We start from the raw sequence: 20,883 nt of genomic DNA, 5'->3' as shown, positions 1-20,883 counted from the left end.
TTGCGTGTTCAGGGTGCTTTCTAGTAGAACGCTCGTTGCCGCTGCTTTGGCTGCTCAACGGGCCGTTAAACCATTTACTGATACAGCTCAGCTCTCAGCTCATGGCACACACTATACAAACAAACCATTTTGCAGGGGGGACACATCTTTTTATGGCAACACTTACGCCCCCCGCTAAGCATGTTTACGCCCCCTTGAGGCCACGCAGCCAAGACGACATTTGTTAAATTTGCAATTTGGCATTGTTTACTTTTCGAGCCACTTGTTGGGAGACAAAGAAAGCAAAGAGCAGCGAAAGAGAGAGAGAGAGAATGGGAGTTGAAACCGGCAGTTTTTTTTGCTGTTGCTATTGCTGTTAGCAAGTTGGTCAAGTTAAGCTGGCCAAGTTGGCCAGCTTGGTCGGGTTGGCCTGCCTGCCAAATGCCGTCAAATTGGCAGCCTGTGGCCATTTAAACGCACATCTCAATGGCCACTTAAAATGTTTTACGCTTAACGTTTGAAATGCTGCCATGACAAATGTATTACCCGGCACATTTACTACTGCTTTAAGCCAACTTTGTTGACACATATACATGCAATATACTATTCATAGACTGAGAGAGAGAGGCTAAGATGAAAGCTGCAATTAAAACGGCAACAGCGCATGCTGTGATCGTGAGTTGCAAGATAGAGAGAGAGATGATTTGGCTAATTAGGCAGGCGATCTGTGGCGAGTGTCTTCTAACTGGAATTGCTTGTCAACTGAATTGTTGTCTCTCACAAGAATGTCTGCTTTGCTATGTAGAAATATGCAAATGAATGCCAATCGAGCTGCCATAACTGCGATAAGTATCTACACACTCCTCTCTGTCGGAGGAAGACACGTCAAATAAAATACTTTTAGCACATATACAGAGGGAGAAAAAAAATGGCGAATTTATTGCACTTGAAGAATTCAGGATTAATAAACGAAAATAAAGACAAATATTGCATTATAAATCAAGTTAAATTATTGCACTTTAAAAATACAGTATTTACACAATCGGAATTATAAATCAATGCAATTAATAACACTAAAGCCATAACATTTTTATATTATATTCAACAAAGCTTATTTCAACCAAAACGAATTGATTGTTTTTCTCGCTGTGCATTAACAAGTGTGAACATATTTTAGCTAATCGCTTTTTTTTTTTGCCGAGGCAACAGCGTGAGACGCAAGTCGCAACATGTTGCAGATGCTTGCAACATTATGTAAATCTGAGTGTGTGGAATGTATCTTTGAGATGCTATCTATTGCCCTCACTTGACCAAAAGGTTTGCTTGCTGCTTGTAGCAGCCAAAGCAAATCATTACCATAGCTTGACTTTATGCCGCATGACGTGGCACAATTTAGCTGCCACATGCAAGAATTATGATGTTGAGCGCAACTAAAGAAGAAAACTACTTAATTTACAGCAGATAAACAACCAAGAACAGCAGCGCCAGCAGCAACTAAATTGCCAACACTTCACATCGAACTCGTAGACGGAGTCTGTGTGACTTTGTAGCTTAAGCTGAAGCTGAGGCAGCGACTGAAACTGAGGCTGAGGCCAATGCCAAGAGACTGTGGGGCTGGGTCACAGTCGTCAGACACGTTCTTGAGCGGCACGCGCATACCAAAGACAACGAGACAGACTTAGTTGCAGACACAGACACAGAGGAAGAGAGCTTAGCTCAGTCTCTGATTTTTCCGACATTTTTCTAGAGAGAGAAAATGTGTGTGCCTGGGAAAACCAGTTTCCCACACGACCTGGTCTAATCAGGCGGACGGAGATCGGCTTAACTGCCGTCTGGCAGCGCGTCTCTAATTAAATTAGACTCAGAGTCAGTCGGAATTGGAATCGGAATCAGAGTTTGAGGCAAACTCAGAGTCAGGGCAGGGCAAACGGTGTCAAGAATGTCACGGAACTGTCATTGCGTAGAAAGTTGAGCCTGTTGCTGCTGCGGCGAAGAAACAACAATCATCACAAACTATAAGCTGCTCAGCACCATTTTGGACACTTTGGCGTGGGTTCTTGCCACATCAAGTATACGCCTTGTGGCCCCACAAATTGTAGCTCTTTCTCCGCAATTTAGTGTGTAATTTTTCATTGTCGACGCGCACTTGTTTCGGGGTTAATTGAACCGGGTCTGCAGTATTTTCACGCTCCAGACGGCCTCTCTAATAGCTTCTGACGGACAAAGTTGCTAATTTGAATAGATGACTAAATTGCTATAGATTCGATGTAGATTGCAGAGAGCGCACAATACTCAAAGCTTAATCTTATCAAATAAACAACAATGACGCTGATAATAGGAATGTCTAGAAGGAGCGAGAAAGAGAGGAAGAGAGGAAAAGAGGGAGAAGGCGAATCCATTCAAAGTCGCTCGCATCATTTCTATTTTCAGTGATCCAATGTCACTTGCAACAGCCGTGACGAGTGCCAGGCAATTGATGGCGTCATGTTAACAACTTCCACAGTTTAATAAAATATGCAATGATTAATACGTGCTGACTGCATAATACATCATCATCATCATCGTCATCATCATTATTGCAATCGACACACTTTAAACTCAACGTGTCAGGTGGAATTCAGCGGAAACCTTTTGATAATGTGGGCGCTGCACAGATGATTCATCTACGTGAGTTTGGCTTAAGCAAATACATGTTTACCCCACCGAAAAAATTAAAAAAACAAAATCAACGGAAGCCACAACATAGCTTATATCATGCAGAAGAAGCAACCAGCAATTCCCAAGGGAAACGAGTATGTATAAAATGTATAAATATTTAATATTTGGCGTTGCCTGATAATTATTCTACTTTCAAAATATAACAGTTATGTACATAATTCAACTAATTTAAGCAGATAACACGAAAGCAGCGCAATCTTGCAGTTAAACTAGAACTGGATACGCTTCCCTTTAAGAGCTGTGCTAAAAGCAAAGCTGTTAAGAATAAACTAGTTTTTTCTTAAAGTGTTTAACAAATTTTACAAAAATTTTAGCTAAATAAAGATTATTTCAGAATGCAGAAAGAGACTTCCTAGATAATCAGGAAGAAGCTATTTTAAATGAATAAAAGTAAAATTCATATTCTAAGAAAATGCTTTAAAAATTTCGCAGATAAATAAACAGTAAACTTGAAAATTTTCATTTTAATAGCTTTATTTTTAAGTCTAATTATAAAGAAACTTTCGGGTATCACAGATAGCTGTTTATGGATCAATTTCCCCAATTAAAAATTATAAATAATGTGGAAAAGCTAACAATCTCTTTTTTGATGCATTTCAATGATAAAAAAAAAGCCAAATACAATAGAAACTTGTTGCTATCGTTAGCGAGTTCTAAGAATAAATAGCAGCAAAGAGCTTATGAAGCTTAAAAAAAAAAAACAAAACAAATTTATTAAACAGAATAAATACCAATGACAATGTCAAGAAGAGATAAGAGAAGATTCGAGTAACATCTTTATAAGCAGCAACTGCTTGACTAGCATAATAAATCTTTATGAAAAGTTGTTAATATTTGAGGAAACTATTAAGAAGCAATCGAAATAAGAAACTAGGTCAAATGGAACATGAAGCCTCAATTATGCTTCAATTTATGAATCGCATTCGTAGTTAAATTATAGAATTCTGACTCAGCTGAGCCCTTGATAATATGGCGTCATCAATAGTGATCAATTGTCTGTGACAAATTGAGTTAGATAACTGCATGATGATGTTGAAGATGATGATCAGAATTTCGAAGAATTGTAGAAAAACTGTTTGCAAGAAATCTCTGTGTGGTTGTGTGTGAAGTGAAGAATTGAAAACAATCCACAAACATTTATTAAAGCCCCCAACAACACACAAACCGAAACTTCACGCAAACTCGACAAAAAAGCCGCAGATGATGTCATTGAGCAAACTGAGCGACTTCTCTCTATATACTCAACTCGTACACATACGAATATGTATGATATATCTTCATGTATTAGGATTGTTTCTCTTTGCTTAGTATTTGTTTCTTTTCTGTTTTTTTGTGTTAAGTTATTTTTTGCATTTTATTGCGCGCGACTGCTTTATCATTTTATTTTTATTTTTTTCTGTTCCTGTTGTTGTAGATTTTAGCGCAAACATTTGCAGATATGAGAATGGATCTACAAGTGGGCACGGGTTTTTTTTTTGGGGTAGACTTCTCGCTAATTCAATTGACAGCACAAAAGCGCTCAAAGATATCAAGAGAACCAAGTGAGAAATGTCTTGAGAGCATTTGGAAACCAGTTTCACTTGCAGATCACACAATTCCCAGGCCCAAAAATGTAATTTCTATGGCGCATTTCTCTTTGCGACAGGAAGAGGTGCAGCTCGTTAAATTAATTAACAAAATAAATACTACATATGAAAATTTCAATTGGTTTAATGGCAGAATTCAACAAATTTGGATCGATTTCTTTTTGGATGAATGCTGAAGACAAACAAATAAATAATCGAGCTGACAAAGTTGTAAATCTGAAGACAGGACGTGAATTCATTCATTAAATGATTCATTAAAATGTCGTACTAAGAAATTGACTGACCCAATCGATGAGTCAAAAAGAAAATGTATAAACTTCTCTAATAATTGTTGCTAACTTGATTCATAGACAAATTTCAATAGCCAAAAATTGAATTTTTTTTGCAATGTTAATGCCAATTTTATTTTTTTTGCGACAGCTTATCGCCGGGCGATTCGATATCGTTAAAACAAAAGCGAAAGTTCCATTTGCTGATTAGCAACACGAATTGACAAAAGACCATAAATTATTTACGAGTACTTTTTTTTGGCGCTCTGCACTGCGATACTCTTGTATTTTATTTTATTGCCCACATTCCGTTTGTTTTTTTTTTCCTTCTTCCAGGCGCTACAATTTTGGAATTTAAACTCTTTTTTCTTCCACACGCTTTTGTTGATAAAGCAGCCCTAAAGGGGGACAACAAATGCGAGTTGACTTTTAAATACGCTTGAATTAATTTTTTATGACATAATTTAAATGAGCTCTCTCTCTATAATTAGAACGAAACCCGAGGTGAAGAACGATTTGCAGAAAAACCGTAAATACATTTTATAAGGAATTTCTATGACGAAAAAGAAGTTCTAAAATTAAACTGATTAAGAAAGCAATTGAGAAATATTAAATTTAATGCGTGACAACATGAAAATACCCTTTGAGAGAGTATCGAAACGGTTGGGACCCATAAATGTTAACATTGTTTACGTAGCTGTCAATTATTGACAAACTGGTTTTTATGTACACTTCATGCCACACACACACATTAATAAATGTATGTATTAGTATGTGTGTTGTGTAGGTGTCACCTACTGAATGATCTTCAGCCTTATCTGTAGACTTCTCGTAATGAAATTACAGACAAACTCAAGCGACTCTGTCGAGATTGACAGACAAACAGTTAGACTGGGTGGCTAATCAATTGCGTCATGAGTCGCCCATAAAAAAAAAGCTGAGGGGTAATTAGAAGACACACACACAAATAAGTATATGTGTAAATATATTTATTACATTTTGAGCTGACCGAGTGAACGTTGAGCTCAGATTCGACACTGAGTACTGAGTGAGCTTATTCTTGTGAGTCATTCAACCTACACTATCGTATCACATGCTCATAGTTTTTATTTTTCTTTTTTTTGTATTAATCAATGCAAATTAGCACGCTATTAAACATATTGTTTTGATGCCGTTAGAGCGAGCTTGTGACTCGTCGCTGTTGAGGGTCTTTAGATAAACACATAGAGGAGAGTCTATGTAAACGATAGCTATCAAAATGAAGCCCCAGCGTGGTGGCGATGAAAAAGAACCTTCAGTCTATGTCCACGCTTCGTTGGAGTTCTTTGGGTGGGAAACAGGCCATCAAATTGATGGCGACGCGGCGTGTGTGAAATGAAATCAAATAAAACAAGTAAGAAAGATACAGTCGAGTGTGCTCGACTGTGAGATACCCGCTACCCAATTTGATTAAAAGCAATATATTTTGCGGTATTATTCTCAAAATATACCAAATATACTGCAAAAATACTAAAAACATACCAAATTTTTATCTGATCGCAATCAAATTATTAGGAATAACTACTGTAGTAATTATTGTATATACCAAAATTCGCAATTCTAGCTTTAAAATTAGGCTAGTTATTCGATTTTTTTTATTTGCAGGGGCGGAAGGGGGCGTGGCAAAAATTTGAAACAAACTTGATCTGCGTGCAAACATAACAAATGCTGTCGAAAAATTATAGCTCTATCTCTTATAGTCTCTGAGATCTAGGTGTTCATACGGACAGACGGACATGGCTATATCGTCTCGTCTGTTGACGCTGATCAAGAATATATATACTTTATAGGGTCGGAGATGCCTCCTTCTACCTGTTACATACATTTCCTGTCGCCACAAAGTTATAATACCCTTCTACCCTATGGGTAGCGGGTATAAACACATTACGATCGTGATACGGCTACGTATTCTGAATTAACTGGCATCATATAAAATACACCTGGCACTGCAAATTTGTCATACAGATCTTAAATTATGCAGTACAAATGAAATGAAAGTAAAAATCGCATTGAAGCTGGCGCTACGAACTCAACGCGTATGACATCATTTTGTTTTGTAGTCTGGAAACGAGGTATTGAAAAAAACCAGAAAATAACACACACAAAAAAAAGAGAAATATATATTTAACGATTTGTTTGGAATGCAATAGAGGAGTCGTCAGTTAAGCGAGACCTTTTTCTTTAAATGAATGCTATTCTCTTTTCCGCTATCTCATCGGTTACCCACCTATGGTTATATTGGCATTTGATAATAATATAATCGCATATTATGCAATTTGCATGAACACAACAAATTTGCTTATTTTCAGAGTTGCTAAGTTGACTCATGGCCACAGCCAGACGTGACTTTAAAGTCGCGCTAAAACCTAAAACCCAACCCATTTCAAAAATACAACACAAAAAAAAAAAAAAAACTAATCCCAAATTCCCAGAACAGGAAGAGAAGATAAATCAAAAATATGTGAACAAAATGTTGTACAACTCACCAATATTAACAATTTTGATGCCCTCATCCTCGAGGAATTTGAGTGCAACCGATACGTTCTCCAGTTTCTGGCTACGGAATGTTGGACGTTTATTGTATTTGGGCAAACGCTTCTGGGAGAGCACCTCGATGAGACAAATCAGCCGTAGGCCATCGGAGAGATCCGTTTCCAGATTGTTGATGGAACGATCGATGGTCTTCAGATGCTCATTGGCCCAACGTGTGAAGGTGTTCTGTTGGATTTTCTTCCATTGCGCATCCTCGGCAAGATCACGTTCGGCCTCCATATCTTCGTCGAAATTCTCCTCGTACTGCTCTGACTGCTGCTTGTTTTTGGGTGGGTGGTTTTTTTGTGGGTTAGCAAATCTCTTTTTTTATTGGTTGTTGTAAAACAAGTTTGGGCAGGATATGGAAAATGGACATATGAAGTGATATGTGGCAATTGTTTAATGTGTGTGGGTGGGAGTGTAACTGCAAAAACCACTTAATGCACAGACGCATGGAAAGAGGAGAAATGGAGACTGTCGTTGAGCATGGCCGATTGTATTCGATACGATCTAATAGCACACACACACAAGGTGTGGCTGACTTAGCTGCGTCGCCGCCAATTTGTTCCAGTTTAAAGCCCCACACACTCACACACTCTCCATCTGGGTGAAGTGGACATTCATTCAACTTTCCACGCACACACACATGATCGTTAGCCTCTTCTTCTAGATACCAAGCTAATGGCTTGGTGGCGAAGCTGGCATACTCTAACCATTCCAACTGTTAAATAATATTATGAGCATGTTAATATGCATGAGTTTTTAGGATTCCCTCTGCATGGGAAAATATCGCTTAAAAGCCTTTGTGGCTTAAAGGTTAAAGAACGCACGAAAAGAAGTTGAATGGGAGGCAAAAAAGAGACAAACATGATACATACAGTGGAACACAGCTATTTGAAACCGAATTCTAAAGCATTAGGAGATACTAAAATAATTTAAATGCAAATTTTTAAAATTATGTTTAAGCTTAGAAAAATGTAAATAAATTTAATTTTTTACATTTTTATTTGTATTCAAAGCTTTGACTTTTGGTAACTTCTTTGTTTTTAATTGAATTTAAATAACAAAAAAATACTGAAGTCTCATATATTAAACATTAACTTCAGACTAAAATTCTTCATTTCAATTTATTTAGTATCTCTCTTAGCTTTCCCGAAATAACACTCTAAATTTTGGGTGTTGATTGAAATAAGCTGTGATCCACTGTACATACACACGTACATATGTATGTGCGTTCGTGCGTGAGTGTGTTTGTGCGCTGCCGGCTACATCAACCAAAATAGAGTAGGTAGCCAGTCGTCGCCTGTCTGGCGAAAAAAGGGCTAGAAAAAAGAAATGGAGCGACGACGTCAGCGGCGATGCGGCGAAAGAGAGACAACAAACAAAAATATTTCGCCGCGCTCGGTGCGCAGCGTGTGAAGTTCATTAACATTTTCATTAATTGCGAAATGTCCGCGAGCGACAACAAGAATTACAAAATTGTAGCGCGCCCACAAAAGCAAAAGTTTCTGTCTGGCGAATAGTCTGGCAACGCTGTCGCCTTTGAGAAGGAGAGAAAGAACACACACCTGCACTTGTTGATAGACTGGGTTGTCACTGCTACTGTTGTTGTTGTAGTAGTTGTTGTTGGAGTTATTTGTTGGTTGTTGCGCGTAAAAACTTAAATTGCTACAATTGTTGTTACTATTGCAATTTGTATAAACACACGCGGTGGCTGCTTTGGCTGCTGCAACGTTCTGTGGTGTCGTCGACGTTGGCAAATTTGGCGGGTTCTTTCGGTTGCCGCTGTTGTTGTTGTGATTGAGAAATAATGTCGCCTGTGTCGTTTGACTTTTGCCGTTTGTATAATTCGCGTTTTGCACTAATTCACCAACTGGAGGGACGAGCGCACTTCTATTGTTATTATGGATGCGATTGTTGGTATTGTTGTTGTTGCTATTATTGTGTCTCGTCGTTGGATTTAAATGACGCTCGTCGCCGACAGCGTCGTTACTGTTGAGCGTACCACCGTTAACTAACACCAACTGCTGCTGATCGCTGTACATTTTGATGGCCGGTTTCTGTCTCTGCTTCTTCGCTTCGAAAAGTTGTTGTTGTTGTTGCTTCTGCCACTGATCACGCTTTTTGTTGCTTGTTTTTGTTTATCGCTCTCTCTGGCTCTCTTGCTCTCAGTTGGGGCGCTTACAAATTCCTTTGCTTTGGCGCTCTCTTCTTGGTTTGCTTTGCTTGCTCTCAACTGCACGCTTTTTACACTCTGCACAAAAAGTAAACGTTCGAGTACAAATTTCGCAATTGTATGGGCGTTATATTATATGCTGATAAAAACAAGTATATTTTTATTTTAAAAATGTACATTAAACAACCTGCTCTCTTACGCAATAGTTGTGAACAAAAGAATTATGAAAAGACGTCAGCTTAATATGCATATCGTAGCATTTAAATCGAAAGATGGTATGCATTAATTGTTAAGTTATTCACAGAGACCCCCTACGTAACACACTTCTGACAACATCCCTGATACAAGTATGCACATGCATACATACATACTTATGTGCGCACATATTTTAATGACCGGTTTGTTATTGTTGTTTTGCTGCTTTCTTTTATTTACCGGTCTCCCTCTCTCATAAAATTGCTCTCTGGCATTGCGCTCACAAATTCTTGGCGCTCTGGCTGCTGCTCTCTTTCTCTCTCGCTCTCTGTCTAGCACACTCTCTGCTGCGCTTTTACACTCTGAGTAAAACGTTAACTCATAAAGAGTTGTAGTACAAGTTGTATTTAATGTGAGATTATATTGCCGTTGGGTTATTTATGTATAAGCTTAGTTTAATTTGCTTATACAAATAAATTAACACCTTTATATATTAATAAGTACCGTAACCAATTAACATTTATGTAATTTTCTAGTTGGAGTAAGTTCTTATTTATTTTTACGCCGCAAAGTATGCAACTCCAATTTACTTGGGCAATGCATGAAGCTGACTTCAAAACTTTCTTATAAATTCATATCTTCACATTTCTGCGAAATTTTATGGTTTTTGTTGCAAGATTGTTTTTAAGTTACTCACTCTAATTCCAGTAAAAAGATAAAAGTATATATGTATATATTTATATAGTGAGTGGTTCATAAAAAATTCGAAAGATAAATACCAGTTTATAATAATAATCCAAAAAATGAGCCTCCAAAAATTGTATTCTTTTATTACACGATATTTTCATAAATATGTATAAATATTATCAGTTTGTGGTTAATCAGAATTTCCGGAAAAAAATTGGATATAGTTAAACCAAATTGATAAGATTATAAAGTTGTAGTGCTTGTAAATATTTTACAAGCATTATTACCGAATGCATTAATCACTTAAGCGATCGATGACTTCAGGTTTCATATGACAAGCGAGTGACAGAGTCTCAGAGTGTAGAATATTCTTTCCATATGCAGAACGGAATCAAGCGAAATGATTCATGCACTTAACTTCAGCACACCCAAATGAAAACAAATAAATTTAGTCAAATATTTGGCATATTTGCGGATTGCTTTTGGCAATCGTCTTTTTAATACCCCCACCCCTGGCTGCTGTTGTCTCTCTCCGTCCCTCTCTGTCTCACTCTTTCGATGTCTGGCCAACAAATTGCAAAGCGAGAGCAGCAGACACAAATGCACACTGACATTTGAATGAGCGAAACAAATGACGCTGCTGCTGCTGGCAGCGAGAATACGACCTTCTCAATATGGTTAGCAATTGTTAATTTTAGCCAAATTAGTCAAAAAAAAAACGTTGCCAACTCGTTGATCATTTTTTTGTTGGCCTACGCATCGAGAGTTTCTAATCAGCATCGTGAAATCCTTCGATGCATTCCACAAGGGAGTGTGTGTGTGTGACCATTTAAAGCCATTGCTCAGACTGACCTCAACTAGGCCGAGAATACCCGATATGGAAATTATGCCAACTGAATTCGTCGGGCCAAAATAAGTCAAACGTTAAAACGTGAGGCGCCACTTGGGTGACTGCTTGTTTTCCTTGCACTTGGGGCATGATTCAGCGCACGTAATGAAATGCTAAATAAATTTTGCACTTCCATTTTAATTAATTTTAATTTATATATTTGTAACTAAAATTACACATTCAGAGACGAATAAAATAGCCAAGGAAACGCGCTGCGACGCGTCGCATTCTCTAAAAATAAATTGACAAATAAGTACGAGTTGTTTTTGTGCATTTATGAAAAGGTAATGCAAACCACATGTCCTCCATTTTGATCAAAAAAAGATACGTATGCGTAATATGTAATGCAATGGAAATGGATGAGTATGAAAGTATAGGATTGAGTCTATAAAACTTCTTCACTTCTTCCTCTAGTTGTTACCCAACTCACTTTGCGTGCTGCCATTTTGATAGCGTTTTATTCTCTGGTATTTATTTGAGTAATACTTTTGATTTTGTTTGGCTATAGCTTGCTATGCTATATAATACTGATCACTAATCACCCAATTAATTGCACAATGCCTAAGCACGTTTTCTCAAAAACACAAACACACACGCACTCAGAAGACGTTTTCGTAAACAATTCAAAATTCAACCAAAATTTATTTTCTTTTGAGTATTTTCAAAAATACTTTTCGCGAACTGCGTTTTCGACTCTCTCTCTTTCTGTCTCTCTCTCTCTCGATTGCGTTCCGTTCAACTCAGTTCTGTTCTGTTGTGTTCTGTTCCGTTTGATTTGTTCACGCCTTATGTCCACTTGGGGACTTGACTTTGGGCTTTTGGGACCTCTCGTTGTCGTTGTCGATGTCGTTGTTGTTGTTGTTGTTGTTGTCACCGTCAACCGTCGCGTCGCTTTGCGTTGCGTTTTGCTTCGTTCCGTTGTAATAATGTTGTGATCGCGGCAATTTCTCAGTTCGACTGACTTGTGTTCGCCTCCTTGCTCAATGTTTTTATGCCAGCCAAATGCCCGCAGCATTTTTTTTTTTATTTTTTCGCTCAATTTCTTTATTATTATTTATCTGTATTGTACAGCAGAGCTCAAGCAAATAGCATCAATGACTCATTATATGAACGAAACTGAAGTTGAAGCAGAATGCGAAATTTATGTTCAACTTTGTTAGCATACGTAGAACTTTATTATTAGGCTTGAGTTGATGAATAGATTTATGTGAATATTTATGTTTTCAAACCAATTAATTTAGTAGCAAATCAGCAAGCTTCTTGATAGAGCCACATTCAACTGCGTGAGACCCTTTAAGTAGGTATTCTTTTAAATGAATAAAATGAAATGAATTTCTTGATTCATATGGCACAAGTTTTATTAAATTTTCTATTTAGTATCTATATATTAAAAGAATTGATTAAATTATCAAAGAGAATATTAAATATAAGAACACATTCAACTGCGTGAGACCCTTTAAGATAGGTATTCCATTAAATACATAAATTGAAATGGATTTGGGACAAGTTTTGTTACATTACTTATTTTCTTTTAACATACTAAAAGACTTAAGATAATTTGTCAAAGAGAAAATTTCATATGAGAACACATTCAACAGTGTGAGACCCTTTCAATTAAAGTATTCATTCAAATGAATAAATTGAATTAAAATTATTGACTTGACTAGTATTATATGGCATATGTCTTATAACTTTTAATATTAATTGAATATATTAAAAGAATGCGGAATTGAGTACACATTCAACAGTGTGAGACCCTTTAATTTTGAAATCTGTATATTAAGAGAGAAGCATACATAAACATAATTGGTCTAAGCTATTATTCTAAGCCAAAACACATTATAATTTTTGAATTAAAAACAGAATTGAATTTAAAACAGAAATTTAATATACAAATGAAAACCAACAGATTAATAAGTTAACATTCTTTTGATAAAGACCCTTTATAGTGTTTATACAGAAAGATAGATGAGCAGTGATTTATCTAGTTAAATTTTAAAGCTGGAATAAACATATACTTTATATAAGGTATTAATTAAAATCCTTTCTCTATTTGTAGAACAATTACTTCATGAAGTTTAATTGAAAACTCAAGACAATTACAAATAAAACCCTGCAAATGCAATTGCTTCTATTTACTTGCGCTTAGCTGTGCTGCTTATCAATACATAATTCTTTCAATATTTATTTTGCTTTATGTTTTGTGTTGTGTTTTGGTGTTGCTTGCGCGCTGACGTTGCAGTCAACGTCGCAGTTGCAATCACTGTCGACGTCGACGTCGCTGCTGACCGCACTCTTGAATTTGTTCAACAGCATTTGGCAAGCGGCAATTTGGCGATTTTTGCCCCCCTTCCCCATCCATAATAACTCTGTGATATTTGCGCGCAGCTGATTTTGTTGTTCTTTTATTTATAGAACACACACACTCGTGTATTACCGCGAACAATCGAAAGCGTTAAGTGTTCTTCATTTGTTGCCAATTGCCAAATGCATTTTCGTTTGCATTTGCATTTGCATTGACCCCTTACCAAAAAACATTGTTGCTGCCCACACTCGTGACTCATCAAGCAGGCGCAAACATAAGATCTAAAGAATGGATTGACATCAACAAAAACAGCAAAAAAAAGATGGAAAGAAAATAAATATAGGAAAGCAAAGCCAAAACGATAGGCAGCCTTCATAAAATTATGAAATAAATTATGCATGTTCTGCGGCATGTTTTGACTTAATGGATGACTAAGTCTTTTGGCCAGACCAACCGAGCAGAGCATTCGTACATAACATAAATTCTTTGATTTTATATCGCTTGGCTCTTCAACTTTGCAAATGCTTGCATATTTCGTCCCGTTGTGATAATCATTATATCAAAGTGAGATTATATCCCAACTATAATTCAATTTTCATGTCTCACTCTGTGATTCAATATTTTTGTACTGTCAAATAAATAAAAATAAATATGTACATAAAATTCTAGTTGCCAAAACCAAGAAAAGTTTCAACAAATTTCATTTATATTAGTTATCATTTTTCTTGTCGACTTTTTAGCAGCTGTTTAGAGCATTTAATGTTACGCATACGCCGCGTTGCCGTCGTCACAATGTTCACGTGCAAACATTTTGCCTCCAAGTGCCCCCTTCCCTCTCACTCTCACTCACTCGCTGTCTGTCAGTGTGCTATCCCTTTCTATTTCTATTTTCTTTGGCTTTTCGTGTTGTATTTTTGTTGTTGTTGTTGTTGCTTCGCTTTTCAGTTGGAAAATACGCGTACATGCTACAAATCCAAAAATAAAGCCCACACAATTGCGAAAGATCTAAATGTTTGCAATATCTCAACTTTTATGAGTTCACTATAACAATAAATCGAGCACTCGACAAAAGACGAAGACTTGTAGTATTTGAATATTGCTTAGTTTCACTTCTTCTTTTGTTGCTTTGTTATTCTTGTTTTCCGTGTGTAAGTGTGTGTGTGTGTGTGCACATTAAACTGTTAAGTATAGTAGATAAATTTCAATTCGTCGTCGCTCAGGTGTGTCGACTGTGCCTGCAACTGTTTCTAAAATAAGATTCAACATCTGGACGATGCCTTTCGACTTTTTGGGAACTCCAGTGGCCGCACTTTTGAGACACGTCAAGATAAAAACATCTCATCACATAATGGCAATGGCTTTTTATTATATATTTATTTTACGAAATATTTTCTTTTGAAATTGAAGAAAACGAAAAAACTCATTTCAGAGCTGAGAGATTTTCATTTGCACACTAAATTGTATGTAGATACACACACACACACACACACACACACTTGGCGTATTATTCATCGCCCGTCTCGACTATATACATAATATATCTGTTTGAGATTTCGGGGATTGAGATTTTGTCGCGCAATTGCCTGCAAAAGGCCAAATCATTTCACATACTTTAACATTTTTTTTTCTATCTGGTTATGCACTAATTAAGTAATTATGTGGCGTTCACACACACTGACACATTGACGCACGCGTCTACATATATGTAGATATACACGGCTTTTTGTTTTGGCACTCAAATGATATATTGCGTATACGCCGCGTATTCCTTGATCGCTCGCAAAAAACACCGCACACTTCGAAGTCAATGCAGCAACTGAAAGTCTTTTTCGAAAATGCCACAAATATGGCTCACACACACACACACACACACACTCACTTGGGAAAGAGAGCGAACTAAGAAAATTCTTCGAAAAATATTTCAGAATTTCCATGGCGATCTTGTTTTTTTTTCGTTGTTGGTTGTTTCTTTTATTTTTGAGCGATGTCTATGAAATATTCTTGACAGCATACGAGTATGCTCGGCACACACTTCGAACATTTCGAACAGTGACTAACACTTGTCTCTCGCCTTCGACACGTGTGGTCAAGCAAATATGAGAGACATCCCCACATGACACTGACATAAATCAGACGATGCCAACGACATTTTGTCAACTGACTCAGTCTAGCACTACTTTTATCACTTTTATGGTTTATTTAGAAACAATAATTAATATCATGAAAATGGAAATGAAGACTACTAATTAACAGGTTAGTTAAATTCTGAACCATCCCTTATGATCTTCTTTTTTCGTTGCTGGCGCCGCAACTTCTACAATTTCCGCAACCTCTTCTTCAACTTCCACAGCTTCCGCATCTGACGTCTCTTCGGCATCTTCTGCAAGGGTTAATCTGGCCATTGTTGGAGCAATGGCAACCGGAATATCCCTCGTTTTGCGTGCTGGCAAAATTGGCACTGGATAACCGTAGACAGCACTGCTGTAGATCTGCACATTCTCCACATCTCCCTTGACCTTAAGGAAACGCACCGAGGCAAAGGTCAAACGATGCTTGTACTGCGCAAAATGCAGACCGTTAACCGATATCAGATAATAAGCAGCAGTCACTAGCACTTGAATGGTGAATGGAGCGCCTGGCCTGAAAAGGAAAGGCAGCTCCGAGGTGTCATCCTCATGGCCCCAATCACCATCGATTTTTGTATTGCGCACAACGGATCTTTCCTGAAGTCGTGTGGAAATATGCAAAGCAATATCATGTTCCTCGTCATCGTACATAAAGTTAATGGAGAAACTGCAATAAAAATTAATAAAATAATTAAAATCTGATTCAATCAATTGTAATTGCTGCTGCTTACTTGTTTGCATCGTCGAGAATTCGGCCGCAGAAGATGAAATTGTATCCTTCGTTGAGCTCGCCAATTGCCGCCACATTCTCGTTGAGGGGCAGTTCAGTAAAATCACCAACCGATGGCTAAATGTGTGTGTAATTAAAATGAGGTATTTAAATTGATTGATACTGAAACGGGATGGTGATGTCTTCTTACGCCGAAATTGGGAAATTGGTTTGGAAAACCATTTAGAAAAGTGCGATAAATCTGATTGATTTCCACATCGCCATCGATACGCAACACACGAACTGACTCATAGGCTAAACGATGGTTATACTGGGCGAATGCTTGATTATTTATCGATATCAAGTAGTTTTCCCTTGTGACGAGCACTTGTATCTTGAACCGGTGACCACGCTCCAGGGGGAATTTGATGGGAGAGGCAACTTCTTCAGGACCCCAGACTCCATTTGTTTTGGTATTGCGCACAATGTATTTACGATGGAAACGTGGATTCACATGCAAAGCAGTATTCTGATTATCGTCATCAAGGCAAAAGTTTATGGAGAAGCTGATGAAACGAAAATTATTAATGGTTTAGCATATTGTCAATTATATATTTAACTTACCTCTCGCACTTTTTGTTGACGTAACCCAAGAATGTGAAACTCATGCCTTCGACCAAAGCATCAATATGAGTGCTATTGTTTGTGATGGGCAAATCCAAATATTCATCATAGTTATCCTGTGGTAAAATTTATTAAAAATTATAAAATTCTTAACTTAAATAAAGCTTAAGTACTTACCACAATAGCGTCCTCAATGGGATGCTCGACCTCAACGTAATACGGAGAATTGGGAATTTCATAGCCTGAAAACCTGACGACCACCTTGTGTGTACCAACCTCCTTAGGCATATACGAAATCGTGTAGGTGAGATTCATGTCATTGTTAAAGTAAGCATAAGCTCGCTCGATCTCTCCGCTTGGTGCCTCAACATCGACCTCAACATCGCCTAAGGAATGCGAATTAATAATTGTATAAATATTGTGTTAAAAGTCAACTCACCATTGCCGACGGCAACAGTTTCCACGGTGAATTTAACAGTGGTGCCAATGATAGTGCCAGTGGGTTCCAGACCAGGACCATAAGCTCGCAATCCCTCGAGTGAAGGAGGACTAACAACAGCTGGCAGACTAATAACACTGTGGAGGAGGTTAGCTTGCATTTCGTAATAGTTGATTATTGTTAAGTCCTAAAAGTATGCAACGATTTTTGTGCAAAGCAAATTCAAAGTGATGCGACAACATATATTTGGTCTATAGCATTTAAGCATTGCATACTTTTAAGCGCTGATCTAAAAAGTCAGCTTATTGCAATTTTTCTTTCTTCTTTTTCTTACCTGTTGGGATCAGTCTTCTCACGCAATGGCGCACCCTCCTTGAGCTTGGCATTGGGATATTGCGACAAATAAGTCATGACAGACTGTTCATCCACATTGGGATCAACCAGCTCCTCTGGCCTGATCAGCTGACGCACATCAAGCCAATCATCGGCCAAGGTCATGGCCTCAGCGGCATTGCGCACAGAATCCTCAGTGTCCCAGAGCTCCCAGTCGGGGCAGAGACCAGGTGCACAGGCATCAACCAAAGCGCCCACAGGCTTGCCTGTGGTCCAGTCATGGGTGAAGTTCTTGATGGGCATGTCGGGCAGCTTAAGTTGAATCCAGTTCAATAGGCTGCGAAGAGAAAGCATGAAATATGAATAGATAGTAAAAAAAAACTTTACTATATATAGTAATATATTACCGCTGTTTGGGTGTCAGGCCTGTTTCTTGCTGCGTCTCTTCGCCATCCCAGCTGGGCAATGATATCGAGTAGTGGAGAATAAGAGTCCATACTAAGCCCAAGATTAGCTTCAGATGACAGTCGACAATGTGAGATGAGTCTACATAAAATTCAAAGCAAATACATATAAAGTTTAGTATTATTGCATAATAATGGCACATTTAAAAGTATTTTGCTATCTCTCACTCTCTGTTTGCAGTTAATTTACCACCTGATAACCACAAATAGAAATTGAGTCACGTCCGAAAAGAAGTATTGACAACTCACCAATATTGACAATTTTAATGCCCTCTGCCTCAAGGAATTCGAGTGCAATCGATACATTCTCCAATTTCTGGGTACGGAATGTCGGATTCTTATTGTAACGCGGGATACGCTCATGGGACAACACTTCGACGAGAAGAATCAAACGAAGACCATCGGAGAAATCCGTTTCCAAGTTCTCGATCGAACTGTCGACCGTCTTCAGATGTTCGTTGGCCCAACGTGTGAAGGTGTTTTGTTGGATCTTCTTCCATGGGGCATCGCCCGAAATGCGAATACGTTCAGCGTCCATATCGAATAATATGTATATATTTGGTTTCAATGCACAGTCAGTCTATTTATAAGTAAATTTCACTTTGGTTTTTATCAGAGTTCCTTTCCGTTTGGCGTTTGAAAGCGTTGTGGCTACTCAAGTTTGGGGGTCGGACTACTTATTCAAGATAATGTCTCGCTCGTTAACAATCCCCGACTGACTTTGACTGAGTAACATGTATTTGTCGCCTTATCTCATTGCTTTAACAGAAACATTGCAATTCTTCCATACCCTGTACTCATATTAAGATGTTTCAATAAAGTTATGAAAGAGAATTTCAGAGCTATCTCTGCACTTATCATCCTATCTACTTATGGATTATTATGCAGTAGAAGGTGAAAAAAATCTTGGAAGTATTTTTATCAACAATTTCCCAACTACAGGGTATGCTTTGTTTATACATTGTCACCATCGGCTTTCTTATCACTCGCATAAAACTTGGGGTAAAACACGAATTTGTCATTGTACGAGCCCAATGCAAATAGAATCGCGTTGATTGTAAATTGACTTAGTCAGTTATTTTAATAGGTGTTTATACTTTGAATTCGCGTTGTCTAAATTATCACATAAGTAGATAAGATATCATATCGGTGAAATTTCCTGTGGGAATTCGCATTAAAATTCACCAAATAAGTAACAATATCATCGATTTTTTTTTAATATTGATTCATTCAAGTCTATTAAGAATTTTTTGTCAATATTTGTAATAGTCAGTCAAGTGTGAAAATCAGTTGACGATGTATTCAATTCTTGGTAGACCCCGAAAGGAATAGGTGACAAATTCGCAAGTGCAATGAACTGAAGTGATTAATAACTTATTCTTGAGTCAATGTAGCAAAAATCGACTGTGCAGTTTATAAAAAGAAATGAAGTATTAAACCAAATTGTTAAAAAGTGCAATGGGGATACACAGCTTATACCAATTATCTATAAAGAGAAATTTTTATCAGCATTGCTAATATATAAACATTAATTGAAAAAAACTAAAAACAAGAGTATGGAATATAATATTAAAAGATTTTTTGAGAAAAAATAACAAAAATTATAATATGAAACAAATAAATATTAATAACTAATCACCAAAAACGAGCCTAAATCAAAAAGAAATTGTTCCCACTGCATTAAATAAAATGTATAATTGCAGAACATCATATTGAATGGTTATTTGAATAAATGATTATTATTATTAAAGATAAATAGAATGAAAATATATTAATATAAATATTAATTAATAAAAATTATTGAAAATTATAACTTAAAAAAATAGTGAAAAATACAAAAAGAAGGTAATCCTGAATAATCATTGTGTAAAAATATATATTTTTAGAAAATCAAAATAAATGCAAGTTCAAATTTATAATATAATATTCATAATGAAGTAACTAATTAATAATCTTCTGATACACCTGTCCACAACGACTATTGCCGCTCATCACCTGTCGCATCCAGTCCGTGTAATAACGCACATCCATGAACACATCTGGAACTCCTGTGGCACAGGGTACCACAAAGTTGAGTATGCCAATCAGTTGACCATCGTGAACCAGAGGTCCGCCCGTATCCCCATGACAGGCGCCGACATTTAGCTGTCTGAGAGCGCAGAGATGACACGGTCCTAGTTCCACATCGTCGTACAACGAGAGTCGCGTTGCACATTCCACCCCAGAAATGCGATTTTGATACACACGTTGCATTATGGTGGGCGTTGTACCTGATACCGATTGTGTGCCCCAGCCGGTAAAAACAATCTGAGAAGTGCCCACTGGAGTGAATTCAGTTGCCACTGGCACCGGCTGAGTAAGTGCATCGTAGATAATAGTTTCATTTAGCTGCAGCAACGCAATGTCATTGTGATACTTGGGAGAATCGTAGTTGCAGTGTAAATAGATGGCACTGGGATAATAGACAGCTCCCGGTTGAGTGTAGCGTAAGGTGCCCACAGCAACCTGCAGACGATCCACTGGCCAACCCCTGACACAGTGTCCTGCGGTGAATATCCATCGTTGTGCTAGGATGGCGCCGCCACAGAGATGACTTCCTACGAGAGTCTGCAGTGAGATCTGATAGGGAGCTTCACCCTCGACGGCATTCTGACCGCCGACAATCGAATCAACGGGTTGCGCAACAAGTGAAAGTAACAGGATCACCGAAGGTATCAGCAACAGTTGGAGGTGTGTTCGTTGTGTCATATTGGATATCCAAGTGGCGACTGACAGTAAATAGTTCTCCACTTGTTGGACATATCTAAAAAGAA

General features: G+C 37.6%; 3 protein-coding genes across 7 annotated transcripts in view; all 3 read right to left on the bottom strand.

Moving 5' to 3' along the window:
• The window catches only part of LOC117573282 (filamin-A), a 34,991-nt gene extending 23,367 nt beyond the window's left edge, over positions 1-11,624 (bottom strand). The window contains exons 1-2 of one of the 5 annotated variants that reach the window (XM_034256374.2): positions 11,501-11,624; positions 7,078-7,399 (exon numbers count right to left, since the gene is read on the bottom strand). In XM_034256374.2, the coding sequence (XP_034112265.1) occupies positions 7,078-7,399; positions 11,501-11,515 (337 nt within the window). In that variant the 5' untranslated portion in view covers positions 11,516-11,624. Of the gene's footprint in view, positions 1-7,077; positions 7,400-8,691; positions 9,340-11,500 lie in introns of those variants that run through there. The other 4 variants (XM_034256372.2, XM_034256373.2, XM_034256375.2 and 1 more) reach the window with 4 other exon arrangements.
• A 3,925-nt stretch (positions 11,625-15,549) lies between these two features.
• LOC117575687 (uncharacterized) lies at positions 15,550-18,736 on the bottom strand. Its single transcript, XM_034259997.2, has 9 exons — positions 18,320-18,736; positions 18,014-18,152; positions 17,608-17,943; positions 17,274-17,410; positions 17,012-17,220; positions 16,835-16,950; positions 16,422-16,776; positions 16,233-16,348; positions 15,550-16,168 (listed from the first exon to the last, which is right to left on the bottom strand). The coding sequence occupies exons 1-9, from the start codon at positions 18,606-18,608 to the stop codon at positions 15,634-15,636; spliced, it is 2,232 nt and encodes a 743-aa protein (XP_034115888.1). The 5' UTR covers positions 18,609-18,736; the 3' UTR covers positions 15,550-15,633.
• A 1,259-nt stretch (positions 18,737-19,995) lies between these two features.
• LOC117576196 (chymotrypsin-2) lies at positions 19,996-20,851 on the bottom strand. Its single transcript, XM_034260789.2, has one exon. The coding sequence runs from the start codon at positions 20,816-20,818 to the stop codon at positions 20,012-20,014; it is 807 nt and encodes a 268-aa protein (XP_034116680.1). The 5' UTR covers positions 20,819-20,851; the 3' UTR covers positions 19,996-20,011.
• Positions 20,852-20,883: the final 32 nt, after the last annotated feature.

Source organism: Drosophila albomicans, chromosome 2R, assembly GCF_009650485.2.
Source record: "Drosophila albomicans strain 15112-1751.03 chromosome 2R, ASM965048v2, whole genome shotgun sequence".
Classification (NCBI taxonomy): Eukaryota; Metazoa; Arthropoda; class Insecta; order Diptera; family Drosophilidae; genus Drosophila; species Drosophila albomicans.
The sequence above is the reverse complement of the archived record's forward strand: the minus strand, read 5'-3'. Positions and strand labels throughout refer to the sequence as shown.